Raw genomic sequence first — 14,689 nt, forward strand, 5'->3', positions numbered from 1 at the left:
GACCCCCCCACACCCCCTTCTAGGGGAGACCGGATGCAATGGACGTCGAGTGGGTCTAGCATACTATTGTGAAAGTCCAGTCCATAGTGCATCTAACATAATATTGTGAGAGTCCAGTCCATAGTGGATCTAACATAATATTTTGAGAGTCCAGTCCATAGTGGATCTAACATAATAGTGAGAGTCCAGTCCATTGTGGATCTAACATAATAGTGTGAGAGTCCAGTCCATAGTGGATCTAACATAATAGTGAGAGTCCAGTCCATAGTGGATCCAACATAATAGTGAGAGTCCAGTCCATAGTGGATCTAACATAATAGTGAGAGTCCAGTCCATAGTGGATCTATCATAATAGTGTGAGAGTACAGTCCATAGTGGATCTAACATAATAGTGAGAGTCCAGTCCATAGTGGATCTAACATAATAGTGAGAGTCCAGTCCATAGTGGATCTAACATAATAGTGAGAGTCCAGTCCGTAGTGGATCTAGGATAATATTGTGAGAGTCCAGTCCATAGTGGATCTAACATAATAGTGAGAGTCCAGTCCATAGTGGATCTAACATAATATTGTGAGAGTCCAGTCAATAGTGGATCTAACATAATAGTGAGAGTCCAGTCCATAGTGGATCTTGGATAATATTGTGAGTCCAGTCCATAGTGGATCTAACATAATATTGTGAGAATCCAGTCCATAGTGGATCTAACATAATATTTTGAGAGTCCAGTCCATAGTGGATCCAACATAATAGTGAGAGTCCAGTCCATTGTGGATCTAACATAATAGTGTGAGAGTCCAGTCCATAGTGGATCTAACATAATAGTGAGAGTCCAGTCCATAGTGGATCTAGGATAATATTGTGAGTCCAGTCCATAGTGGATCTAACATAATATTGTGAGAATCCAGTCCATAGTGGATCTAACATAATATTTTGAGAGTCCAGTCCATAGTGCATCTAACATAATATTGTGAGAGTCCAGTCCATAGTGGATCTAACATAATATTTTGAGAGTCCAGTCCATAGTGGATCTAACATAATAGTGAGAGTCCAGTCCATTGTGGATCTAACATAATAGTGTGAGAGTCCAGTCCATAGTGGATCTAACATAATAGTGAGAGTCCAGTCCATAGTGGATCCAACATAATAGTGAGAGTCCAGTCCATAGTGGATCTAACATAATAGTGAGAGTCCAGTCCATAGTGGATCTATCATAATAGTGTGAGAGTACAGTCCATAGTGGATCTAACATAATAGTGAGAGTCCAGTCCATAGTGGATCTAACATAATAGTGAGAGTCCAGTCCATAGTGGATCTAACATAATAGTGAGAGTCCAGTCCATAGTGGATCTAGGATAATATTGTGAGAGTCCAGTCCATAGTGGATCTAACATAATAGTGAGAGTCCAGTCCATAGTGGATCTAGGATAATATTGTGAGTCCAGTCCATAGTGGATCTAACATAATATTGTGAGAATCCAGTCCATAGTGGATCTAACATAATATTTTGAGAGTCCAGTCCATAGTGGATCTAACATAATAGTGAGAGTCCAGTCCATAGTGGATCTATCATAATAGTGTGAGAGTACAGTCCATAGTGGATCTAACATAATAGTGAGAGTCCAGTCCATAGTGGATCTAACATAATAGTGAGAGTCCAGTCCATAGTGGATCTAACATAATAGTGAGAGTCCAGTCCATAGTGGATCTAGGATAATATTGTGAGAGTCCAGTCCACAGTGGATCTAACATAATAGTGAGAGTCCAGTCCATAGTGGATCTAACATAATATTGTGAGAGTCCAGTCAATAGTGGATCTAACATAATAGTGAGAGTCCAGTCCATAGTGGATCTAGGATAATATTGTGAGTCCAGTCCATAGTGGATCGAACATAATATTGTGAGAGTCCAGTCAATAGTGGATCTAACATAATAGTGAGAGTCTCCAGTCCATAGTTGATCTAACATAATATTGTGAGAGTCCAGTCCATAGTGGATCTAACATAATAGTGAGAGTCCAGTCCATAGTGGATCTAACATAATAGTGAGAGTCCAGTCCATAGTGGATCTAACATAATAGTGTGAGAGTCCAGTCCATAGTGGATCTAACATAATATTGTGAGAGTCCAGTCAATAGTGGATCTAACATAATAGTGAGAGTCCAGTCCATAGTGGATCTAACATAATATTGTGAGAGTCCAGTCCATAGTGGATCTAACATAATAGTGAGAGTCCAGTCCATAGTGGATCTAACATAATAGTGAGAGTCCAGTCCATAGTGGATATAACATAATAGTGAGAGTCCAGTCCATAGTGGGGCCAGCAGGAGACCATCCCGAGCAGAGACGGGTCAGCAGCGCACAGATGTCCCTAACTGATGCACAGGCGAGCGGTCCACCCTGGGTCCCGACTCTGGACAGCCAGCACTTCATCCACAAGGGAGAGGGGGGCAGAAAAGAAAAGAAACGGCAGATCAACTGGTCTAAAAAGGGGGTCTATTGAGGCAAGGCTGAGGAAACCCGACAAAAGCGACTCTTAAATACTTGCTTGTTTCCTTTTTGAAGCATCGACAAGAGGTAGATTATTTGTTTATTTCCATGAAATGTAAACATTCAACTCTGCACTTTAACATCACGTGTTTGTAAAAAGGCAAGTCCCACTTGTACAAAAGCAAATGTGAACTCTTGGCATGTGTTGCACGAACGCTGACCAGGAAACATTGCTCTAAAGTTGCGATATAGAAAAATCATCGTTCTATATATATATATATATATGTATGTATATATATATATATATATGTATGTATGTATATATATATATATATATATATTGCTTTGCTTTTCATTACAAAATAACATGTATCAACTTTTAGCAGCTTAGCTGGCTCTCGTTTTGAAAACCTGTAAGAAAAGCCCTGCGAGATGTAAGCATCATGGCACAAACGTGAAGCAGTTTTGGATGCAAAGATGATGAACACGATTCTTGTTTACCCTGTTTGGACCGCTGCATGTCAACAATCCTCCAACCTCCTTATCTCACTAAAATATATCACATGTTCATTTTTTATTATTTTTTTGCTTCTGCTTGGCACCAAAATACTGTCAGTAAATTCACATTGTGTGAGAGCGACGCTGCTGGTTCTGGCTCCCCCGGGACAAGAGAGTTGGATTTTTATGCTGACTGTGTAATTTTTTTTCTTTTCTTCTGCTGATCAGAGGTCAGAGGAGATGATACTGTGAACACGAGCAACGAAAGCGCGGTTAAACCGTCAGAGAACGATGGTGGGCGGAGCTTAGTCCCGCCGTCGCGTCACATCAGTCCCACTGGATGCCGAGGAGCTCGCAGCTGGCGTCCCACAGTCTCCTGGCGGTCTCCTCGCTTCGCCCCTGGGGGGCCACGAAGGCCGGGGTGCAGTCGCTGGAATGTCAAGAAGCGAAAGTCACTTGACTTGGAGGGGGGGCGGAAACATTAAGAGGTAAGAATGCTGAACACCTGCAGAATAGAGATGGGATTTATGGCTCTTGGGAGGGAGCCAGATCTCGAGGAGCCGTTCCTTTCCAAGAGCCGTTCAAAAGACTGGCTTGTTATTATAGTTTAATCAAGGAAACAATCATCAGTTAGACCATAAATATTACTCAATTGGTAGGAATTATTCTGAAATATTATCTACTGTATTTTTCGGACTATAAGGCACACTTAAAATCCTTTCAATTTCTCAAAAATCGACAGTGCGCCTTACAACCCGGTGCGTCTAATGTACGGAATCATTTTTGGTTGTGCTTACCGACCTCGAAGATATTTTATTTGGTACATGGTGTAATGATAAGTGTGACATGTAGATGGCAGTCACACATAAGCGACCCGTGTAGACTGCAATATGACTCAAGTAAACAACGCCAACATTTTATATGTTCCATTGAAAATATAGAACATTACACACGGCGCTCAAAAATCTATCAAAATGTTTTAGTACGACTTTGGTAAGCTATGAAGCCGCACCGCTTGATGGATTGTACTGTGCTTCAACATACCAGTATTATTATGGTGTTTGTATAAGGTAGGACTTATTATCTGGCGTTTTGTTTCGCAATATTATGCAAAAGTAACTTTTCTTACCTTCTGGTACCTGCTGATCTGTATTTGGGATCTGCATAAGTCCTGAAAATGTGCCCGCGTCCGCCCTTTGTAGTCCGTGCCGACACCGTAGTCGATAAGCTTCTTCTTTTTCTCTATCTTCTTGTTATGTAACATTCATCCTCCGCTATTGTTATTTCTAATATAAAGTGGTGGGTAGTAACGCGCTACATTTACTCCGTTACATCTACTTGAGTAACTTTTGGGATAAATTGTACTTCTAAGAGTAGTTTTAATGCAACATACTTTTACTTGAGTATATTTATAGAGAAGAAACGCTACTTTTACTCGCTACTTTTATCTACATTCAGCTCGCTACTCGCTACTAATTTTTATCGATCTGTTAATGCACGCTTTGTTTGTTTTGGTCTGTCAGACAGACCTTCATAGTGCCTGCGTTTCAACAAATACAGTCACTGGTGACGTTCACTCCGTTCCACCAATCAGATGCAGTCACTGGTGACGTTGGACCAATCAAACAGAGGGTCACATGACCTGACTTAAACAAGTTGAAAAACTTATTGGGGTGTTACCATTTAGTGGTCAATTGTACGGAATAAGTACTGTACTGTGCAATCTACTAATACAAGTTCCAATCAATCAATCAAAAGTGTGAAGGAAAAAAGAAAATTTTTTATTTCAACCGTACATGCCGTCAAAAGCCTAAAGACTGACTGCACAGTTCTTGTCTTCACAATAAAAGTGCCGCTCCATCGCGCCTGCGCTTTCAAAATAAGAGTCTCCGAAAGCCTGCGCAAACAAGCTAGCAAGCTACGGAGTTTGCCGCCAATGTATTTCTTGTAAAGTGTATAAAAACGAATATGGAAGCTGGACATATAAGATGCCAAAAACCAACCACTTTCATGTGGTATTGGACAGAAAGGAGGAACTTTTTTTCTCCTCCATTTGAAAACGTGGACGTTTGTCATCACTACTGTCTGATTACAATCAATGCAAGTCATCAGAATCAGGTAATACACCAACTTATATTCTTGTCTTCATGAAAGAAAGGAATCTATATGTGTTAAACATGCATGTATATTCATTAAAACACTATTAACATGTAAACAAAAACGGCAAAAAATATATATATAAATTATATACTGTATATATCAATGTATGTATATATATATATATATATACATATATATGTGTGTGTGTATATATATATATATATACATATATATATATATATATATATATATATATATATATATATATATATATATATATATATATGATATGTGTGTGTATGTTACTCATCAGTTACTCAGTACTTGAGTAGTTTTTTTACAACATACTTTTTACTTTTACTCAAGTAAATATTTGGGTGACTACTCCTTACTTTTACTTGCGTAATAAATCTCTAAAGTAACAGTACTCTTACTTGAGTACAATTTCTGGCTACTCTACCCACCTCTGGTAATTATAGTCTGCAAATGATGTGTTGTTGTTGGGTGTCGGTGCTATCTAGAGATCGGCAGAGTAACCGTGTAATACTCTTCCATATCAGTAGGTGGCAGCCGGTTGCTAATTGCTTTTGTAGATGTCGGAAACAGCGGGAGGCAGTTTGAAGGTAAAACGGTGTCTAATGCTTAAACCAAAAATAAACAAAAGGTGAGTGCCCCAAAGAAAAGATATTGAAGCTTAGGGAAGGCTATGCAGAACGAAACTAAAACTGAACTGGCTACAAAGTAAACAAAAACAGAATGCTGGATGACAGCAAAGACTTACTGCGGAGCAAGGACGGCGTCCACAATGTACATCCGAACATGACATGACAATCAACAATGTCCCCACAAAGAAGGATAAAAACAACTGTTCTTGATTGCTAAAACAAAGTAGATGCGTGAAATATCGCTCAAAGGAAGACATGAAACTGCTACAGGAAAATACAAAAAAAAAAAGAGGAAAAGCCACCAAAATAGGAGCGCACGACAAGAACTAAAACACTACACACAGGAAAACAGCAAAAAACTCCAAATAAGTCATGGCGTGATGTGACAGGTGGTAACAGTACACCTACCGGTACTTTGAGACAAGAGCTATAGTGATGCGTGCTTGGTTATGGTTTAAAGTCATATCCAACAATTGCGACAACGACTTTTTACTGTCAACTGAGTTTCGTTTTTTAGTGATTTCTGCTGGTGGTGTGCCTCTGGATTTTTTCAACGCAGAAAATGTGCCTTCGCTCAAAAAAGGTTGAAAAACACTGATGTAGACCACAAGGAAGTGTTTTACATTTAGAAAAAAATAATCATAATATGACTCCTTTTAATGCGCCCTATAATCCGATGCGCCTTATATATGAAAATAGACCTGACTAGACCCGCTTATCGACAGTGCGCCTTATAATAATTATAATTTCAGGTCAGCTTCTCATGCCTAATCTTTTTTCCACGTTTATAGAGCAAGCGACATCAAAAGCGGTTTAGTGTTTACACTCATCTTAGTGTGGGATGAGGAAAGCAATGGAGATTTGCCAATTTCATCTTGCCTAAATAAAAACTAATCTTTGTGTATTAGCAATATGTTTTCAAAAAAAGTCAACAAAAAAACAGGTAAAAATGTATCCATACACAGCAGATACAAAATGACCTGAGCGCATTTGAATGGTATCCACATGATTCACATCCAAATTGTGTTTGAGGCCTCCTTCTTTTTAGACCAGGGGTGTCAAACGTACGGCCCGAGGGCCGGATTAAGCCCGCAAACAGGTTTTATCCGGCCCGCGGGATGAGTTTGCTAAGTAAAAAAATGAGCCGAAATTTATGAATGAAAGAAACTGTTGTTCTAAATGTGTCCACTAGATGTCGCAATAGCAATTCTTTGTATCTTTGAAGATGAAGCTAAATATGTAAAAAAAACAAAAAAAAAACACATGTTAGTGCACCAGTTGGGGAAAATGAGCAAACTACATAAATAACATCCTGTAATTTGATTTTGATATAATTGTTTTATCTTGATAGATTGAAAATTAACACCAATGAGTTGACTGATGAACATTATCACTTAATTTATTCAGAAAGTATAAATAACGACAAATAAAGGTAGAATACTATTAACCGCAACATGTAAGTGTAAAAAAAAACATTATGATTTGTACATTTTCAGAATGTGCTTGTGGTTGGGGGCGTGGTTAAGAGGGGAGGAGTATATTTACAGCTAGAATTCACCAAGTCAAGTATTTCATATATATATATATATATATATATATATATATATATATATATATATATATATATGAAATACTTGCCTTTCAGTGAATTCTAGCTATATATATATATATATATATATATATATATATATATATATATATATATATATATATATATATATATATATATAAATAAGAGAAATACTTGAATTTCAGTGTTCATTTATTTACACATATACACACACATAACACTCATCTACTCATTGTTGAGTCAAGGGTTGAATTGTCCATCCTTGTTCTATTCTCTGTCACTATTTTTCTAACCATGCTGAATAAACACCCTCTCTGATGATGCATTCTGCTTCGTCTCCTTGTTGTGTGCGCAGTTGTGCACTGCACTCTCTAAAAGCCGTAGATGTTAATGTCACATATGCATGTACAGTAGATGGCAGTATTGCCCTGTTTAAGAGTGTCACAACATTGCTGTTTACTGCAGACGAACTGCTTTACGGTAGACGAAAACGTGACTGCTGTTGTTGTGTGTTGTTGCCGCGCTGGGAGGACGTTAATGAAACTGCCTAACAATAAACCCACATAAGAAACTAAGAACTCGCCCTCAATCATTCTACAGTTATAGTGTCATTGGGCAGGCGCGCTGTTTATATTGTGGGAAAGCGGACGTGAAAACAGGCTGTCGACACGTCACTCAGGTTCGCCTGAATTTCGGGAGATTTTCGGGAGAAAAGCTGAATTTCGGGAGTCTCCCGGAAAATCCGAGAGGGTTGGCAAGTATGCTTTGTCGTGATATTTTTTGTGCGTATGCATGTGTCTTAAATTATTTTTAAGATGTACCACTGTGTTACATGGCCTTTCCTTTAAACAACACTCCGTAAATGTTTGGGAACTGAGGAGACCAATTTTTGAAGCTTTTCAGGTGGAATTCTTTCCCATTCTTGCTTGATGTACAGCTTAAGTTGTTCAACAGTCCGGGGTCTCCGTTTTCGTATTTTAGACTTCTTATTGCGCCACACATTTTCAAATGGGAGACAGGTTTGGACTACAGGCAGGCCAGTCTAGTCTTTTACTACTAAGCCACATTTTTGTAGCACGTGCAGAATGTGGCTTGGCATTGTCTTGCTGAAATAAGCAGGGGCGTCCATGATTACATTGCTTGGATGGCAACATATGTTGCTCCAAAACCTGTATGTACCTTTCAGCATTAATGGCGCCTTCACAGATGTGTAAGTTACCCATGTCTTGGGCACTAATACACCCCCATACCATCACAGATGCTGGCTTTTCAACTTTCTGGATGGTTCTTTTCCTCTTTGTTCCGGAGGACACGACGTCCACAGTTTCCGAGAACAATTTGAAATGTGGACTCGTCAGACTACAGAACACTTTTTCTACTTTGCATCAGTCCAACTTAGATGAGCTCGGACCCAGCGAAGTGTTGGGTTGGGTATTGTTGAATGGCTTTGGCTTTGGATAGTAGAGTTTTAACTTGCACTTACAAATGTAGAGACCAACTGTAGTTACTGACAGTGGTTTTCTGAAGTGTTCCTGAGCCCATGTGGTGATATCCTTTACACACTGATGTCGCTTTTTGATGCAGTACCGCCTGAGGGATCGAAGGTCCGTAATGTCATCGTATTTTTTGTCCGTGTGCATGTGAAATGGTCTTAAATTATTTTCAAGACGGTCTTAAAAAAGACATCAATTTGACATGTTGAAACCTACAAAGACCCTGTAGCTATAGTAGACTGCAAGCTCTCATCTGTGAGGCGAGTGCGGTATTTGGATTTAATGTTGTTCATGTTTGAGGATATGTGTCTGCACAGATATTTGTTTTGTTTGCAACAGCCGCCTGCCTGGCACCGCACCGTGCTGAAAGAAACGTGTCTGCAATGTATTATATGGAATTATTAGGGCCGCAAATCTGACACAAATCTAAGTTGGCAGAAATGTGGGTTTTAGTTTGGTTTGTGAGCATGGTAAACACCGAACAAAGGCAGGTACCACCTTTCTTGGAATGTCTCCAGTTTTGGTGCTACTTCTACTCGATCATTTTCAAATATCTTTCCCGTTAATTCCAAGGATTGCTTTTTCATTTCTGCGTGTCGTTCTAGTGCAGTGATTCTTAACCTGGGTTCGATGGAACCCTAGGGGTTCGGTGAGTCGGCCTCAGGGGTTCGGCGGAGGTCAAAACACACCCGACTCATCGTGTAAATACAAACTTCTCCTTATCGGCGTATTACAGATACGGCAACAGCTGACTGATTTGCAGGTGTGTAATTTGTTGTGAGTTTATGCACTGTGTTGGTTTTGTTGTTTGAACAAGGTGATGTTCATGCACGGTTCATTTTATGCACCAGTAAAAAAACATGGTAACACTTTAGTATGGGGAACATATTCACCATTAATTAGTTGCTTATTAACATGCAAATTAGTAACATATTGGCTCTTAACTAGTCATTATTAAGTACTTATTAATGCCTTATTCGGTATGGCCTTATTATAACACTATCCCTCTAACCCTAACCAAATAACTCTAAATTAAGTCTTTATTACTTAGAATATGTTCCCCTCGTGTCCAAATAACTCTAAATTAAGTCTTTGTTACTTAGAATATGTTCCCCTAGTGTCCAAATAACTCTAAATGTAGTCTTTGTTACTTAGAATATGTTCCCCTGGTGTCCAAATAACTCTAAATGTAGTCTTTGTTACTTAGAATATGTTCCCCTAGTGTCTAAATAACTCTAAATTAAGTCTTTGTTACTTAGAAAATGTTCCCCTAGTGTCCAAATAACTCTAAATGTAGTCTTTGTTACTTAGAATATGTTCCCCTGGTGTCCAAATAACTCTAAATTAAGTCTTTGTTACTTAGAATATGTTCCCCTAGTGTCCAAATAACTCTAAATTAAGTCTTTGTTACTTAGAAAATGTTCCCCTGGTGTCCAAATAACTCTAAATTAAGTCTTTGTTACTTAGAATATGTTCCCCTAGTGTCCAAATAACTCTAAATTAAGTCTTTGTTACTTAGAAAATGTTCCCCTAGTGTCCAAATAACTCTAAATTAAGTCTTTGTTACTTAGAATATGTTTCCGTAATGTCCAAATAACTCTAAATTAAGTCTTTGTTACTTAGAATATGTTCCCCTAGTGTCCAAATAACTCTAAATTAAGTCTTTGTTACTTAGAATATGTTCCCCTAGTGTCCAAATAACTCTAAATTAAGTCTTTGTTACTTAGAATATGTTCCCCTAGTGTCCAAATAACTCTAAATTAAGTCTTTGTTACTTAGAAAATGTTCCCCTAGTGTCCAAATAACTCTAAATTAAGTCTTTGTTACTTAGAATATGTTCCCCAAGTGTCCAAATAACTCTAAATTTAGTCTTTGTTACTTAGAATGTGTTCCCCATACTAAAGTGTTACCAAAAACATATAACTTTATCTTGAATTTGAAAAAAAAAAACATTTTATTTTTCACTAAAGAAGGGTTCGGTGAATGTGTATATGAAACTGCTGGGGTTCGGTACCTCTAACAAGGTTAAGAACCACTAGTCTAGTGTCTGGTGCAGTACAGCTAGTCTGCACCATACTGAAGCAGAATGAGTTAAGAAAACTTGCCAAGGACGTTAAAATACTATCCAAACGGCGGGACATTTATCCATGAAAATATGGAGAAGCTGCTGAGGGTGTGAAGCAGCTGAGAGGAGATACAGTAGAAGTCCACTTTCCAAAGTAAATGCTGGATATTATTATTACATTACTGGATAAATCTACTGAAAATGTTTGTACTAATTTCTACTGTATTGTTTTTCCTACAATATTTACAATCTAAAATTTGTTTTTCTTTTTAAAAGGCTTGTTACCTGTTAAAATGGTAATTTTTTGCCAGGACCAACCACCAATTAGATTGATTTAAATTTATTTTAATGATCGACTTTCTTTCGGAGGAGACTGACTGACAAAAAAATTGCTTGCATTCGAGTAAATCATTAAAAAAAAAGGGGTGACATTCTGACAATTTTTTTTGCATTTGTGTCCAAATATTGGTGTATTAACGTAAATTATGCAAGCAAGTAATAACTTGTGATTATACCAAATTTAACAAGTGTGATTAATTCAAATTCAAAAGTGAGATTAATCGCGCTAATAAAACGTTGAAGTGTAGACGATTAATCGTACTTTTAAATTTTGATTATTCTTAAATTATTACACTATTGAATTTAGATTAATCATGATTAATCCAAATTCAGAAGTGGGATTAATCGTGATTGTTCCAAATTCAAAAGTGGGATTAATCGTGATTATTCCAAATTCAAAAGTGGGATTAATTGTGATTATTCCAAATTCAAAGGTGTGATAAATTGTTTAATCTAAATTCAAAAGTGTAATAATTTGTGAATAATCAAAATTTAAAAGTGCGATTAATCGTCATTAATCCAAATTCAAAAGTGGGATAAATCGCGATTAATCCAAATTCAAAATGTTTGATCGTGGTTAATCTAAATTCAAAAATGTGATTAATCCAAATTTGAAAGTGTGGTTAATACAAATTCAAAGGTGTGATTAATCCAAATCCAGAAGTGGGATTAATCATGATTATTCCAAATTCAAAAGAAAGATTAATTGTGATTATTCCAAATTCAAAGGTGTGATAAACTGTTTAATCTAAATTCAAAAGTGTAATAAATTGTGAATAATCCAAATTCAAAAGTGTGATTAATCCAAATTCAAAAGTGTAAGAAATCGTGATTAATCCAAATTCAAAATTTTTGATCGTGGTTAATCCAAATTTGAAAGTGTGATTCATACAAATTCAAAAGTGTGATTAATTGTGGTTAATCCAAATTCACAAGTGTGATTAATCGTATTTACTCCAAATTCAAAAGTGAGATTGATCATGATTAATCCAAAATCAAAAGTGGTTAATCCACATTTGAAAGTGTGATTCATAAAAATTCAAAAGTGTGATTAATTGTGGTTAATCCAAATTCACAAGTGTGATTAGTCGTATTTACTCCAAATTCAAAAGTGAGATTGATCATGATTAATCCAAAATCAAAAGTGGAATTAATCATGATTGTTCCAAATTCAGAATTAGGATTAATCATGATTAATCCAAATTCAGAAGTGGGATTAATCGTGATTAATCCAAATTCAGAAGTGGGATTGATCATGATTATTCCAAATTCAAAAGTAGGATTAATCGTGATTATTCCAAATTCAAAAGATGTGATAAATGTTTTAATCTAAATTCAAAAGTGTGATAAATCGAGATTAATACAAATTCAAAATGTTTGATCGTGGTTAATCCAAATTCGGAAATGTGATTAATCCAAATTTGAAAGTGTGATTACTTGTGATTAATACAAATTTAAAAGTGTGATTAATTGTAGTTAATCCAAATTCAAAAGTGTGATTATTTGTATTTACTCCAAATTCAAAAATCAAAAGTGGAGTTAGTCATGATTATTCCAAATTCAAAAGTGGGATTAATCGAGATTTAAAATTGTGTTTAATCATGATTAATCCTAAATAAAAATTTGATTAATCGTATTAATAACAGATTCAAAAGTGAGATTAATTGCGATAATCTAAATGATGAAGTGGGATTAATCGTGATTAATCCAAATACAGAAGTGGGATTAATCATAATTATTCCAAATTCAAAAGTGGGATTAATCATAATTATTCCAAATTCAAAAGTGGGATTAATCGTGATTATTACAAATTCAAAGGTGTGATCAATTGTTTTATCTAAATTCAAAAATGTGATGAATTGTGAATAATCTAAATTCAAAAGTGTGATAAATAGTGATTCATCAAAATTCAAAATTTCTGATCATGGTTAATCCAAATTCAAAAATGTGATTAATCCAAATTCAAAAATGTGATTAATAGTAGTTAATCCAAAATCAAAAGTGGAATTAATCGTGATTATTCAAAATTAAAAAAATGTGATTAATCCAAATTCAAAAGTGGGATTAATCATGATTACTCTAAATTCAAAAGTGGGATTAATTGTGATTATTCCAAATTCAAAGGTGTGATAAATTGTGTAATCTAAATTCAAAAGGGTAATAAATTGTGAAAAGTGTGATTAATTGTGATTTATCAAAATTCAAAAGTGTGATAAATAGTGATTCATCAAAATTCTAAATTTTTGATCATGGTTAATCCAATTTCGAAAATGTGATTAATCCAAATTCAAAAGTGTGATTAATTGTAGTTAATCCAAAATCAAAAGTGGAATTAATCGTGATTATTCCAAATTAAAAATGTGATTAATCCAAATTCAAAAGTGGTATTAATCAAGATTTCAAATTGTGTTTAATCATGATTAATCCTAATTAAAAATTGGATTAATCGTATTAACAGATTCAAAAGTAGGCCTAATCTTGATCAATCCAATCTAAAAGTGGGATTAATCTGATTTAAAATAATCTGAACACTCGGATATGTTTTGTACTTTTTCAAATAGAAAAGGGACAAATGTTCCAAGATGCACTAAAGTACCTGAAGTGTTTTCCAGAGATGGACTGCAGCTCCTCGGCCACAGCGCAGTAGACGCTGGTCTGGGCGCCCTCGCGAGGCGTCTTCAGAAAGATGGAGAAGAAGCCGAAGAGGATCATCATCAGGGTGGAGTGCCTGGTCAGGTCAGAGTTCACCGTGCCGGGGTGGACCGAGTTGACGGTCACGTTGCACCCTGAGAGAGCCACCGTAGGAAATAAAGTCACTCCAACAATCCTCATTAGTTATCGTCAGAGTTACTGACACCTTCTTCTACTTTCCTTGCTACGTCTGTGATGGAGGATGTGGTTTTTGTACCTTTAAGGCGGCGAGCCAGCTCCCGGGCAAACAGCACGTTGGCGAGCTTGCTCTGGCAGTACGCCAGTCCGCTGTTGTAGCTGCCCTGGCTGTGCAGGTCGTGGAGGCGGATCCAGCCAAAGTTGTGCGCCAGCGACGACACCACCACGATCCTGGACGGAGCGCTGCGCTTTAACAGGCCAATGAGGAGGGAGGTCAACAGGAAGTGACCTGGCAGGTAGGAGAGGAGCGGCCATGTTTAATTTATCTAGAACAATCTACAATTTTTTACAGGCCAAGAACTGACAAACTGATGGAGAGATGGCGAGGGGACCTTCTATTTCCTGTAACTTTCTCTAGTAGCATTCCATGATTAATATAAATAAATTAACATTAATAGTAAATGACAGTAGAATAAGCACACGAATGACTGAGGAGTCAGTGTAACTTTGTGTGGTGTTTGAGTTGTCCGACTTTTTGTGCGGCCATAAACGCACCAGTGGCTTAGTGGTATGTGTGTTGGTGACAGATGACAGGTTGGTTTTGGCCTGCTTTGTACGGCAGAAAATGACTAGTTTTTCGAGAT

General features: G+C 36.9%; 1 protein-coding gene across 2 annotated transcripts in view; it reads right to left on the reverse strand.

Moving 5' to 3' along the window:
- Positions 1–2,527: 2,527 nt before the first annotated feature.
- Positions 2,528–14,689, reverse strand: part of rdh12 (retinol dehydrogenase 12) — a 21,465-nt gene continuing 9,303 nt past the window's right edge. For both annotated transcript variants that reach the window (XM_061969038.1, XM_061969039.1), the window contains exons 5-7: positions 14,125–14,334; positions 13,813–14,002; positions 2,528–3,414 (exon numbers count right to left, since the gene is read on the reverse strand). In XM_061969038.1, coding sequence (XP_061825022.1) covers positions 3,312–3,414; positions 13,813–14,002; positions 14,125–14,334 — 503 coding nt within the window. In that variant the 3' untranslated portion in view covers positions 2,528–3,311. The remainder of the gene's footprint in view (positions 3,415–13,812; positions 14,003–14,124; positions 14,335–14,689) is intronic.

Source organism: Nerophis lumbriciformis, linkage group LG08, assembly GCF_033978685.3.
Source record: "Nerophis lumbriciformis linkage group LG08, RoL_Nlum_v2.1, whole genome shotgun sequence".
In the NCBI taxonomy this organism is placed as follows: domain Eukaryota; kingdom Metazoa; phylum Chordata; class Actinopteri; order Syngnathiformes; family Syngnathidae; genus Nerophis; species Nerophis lumbriciformis.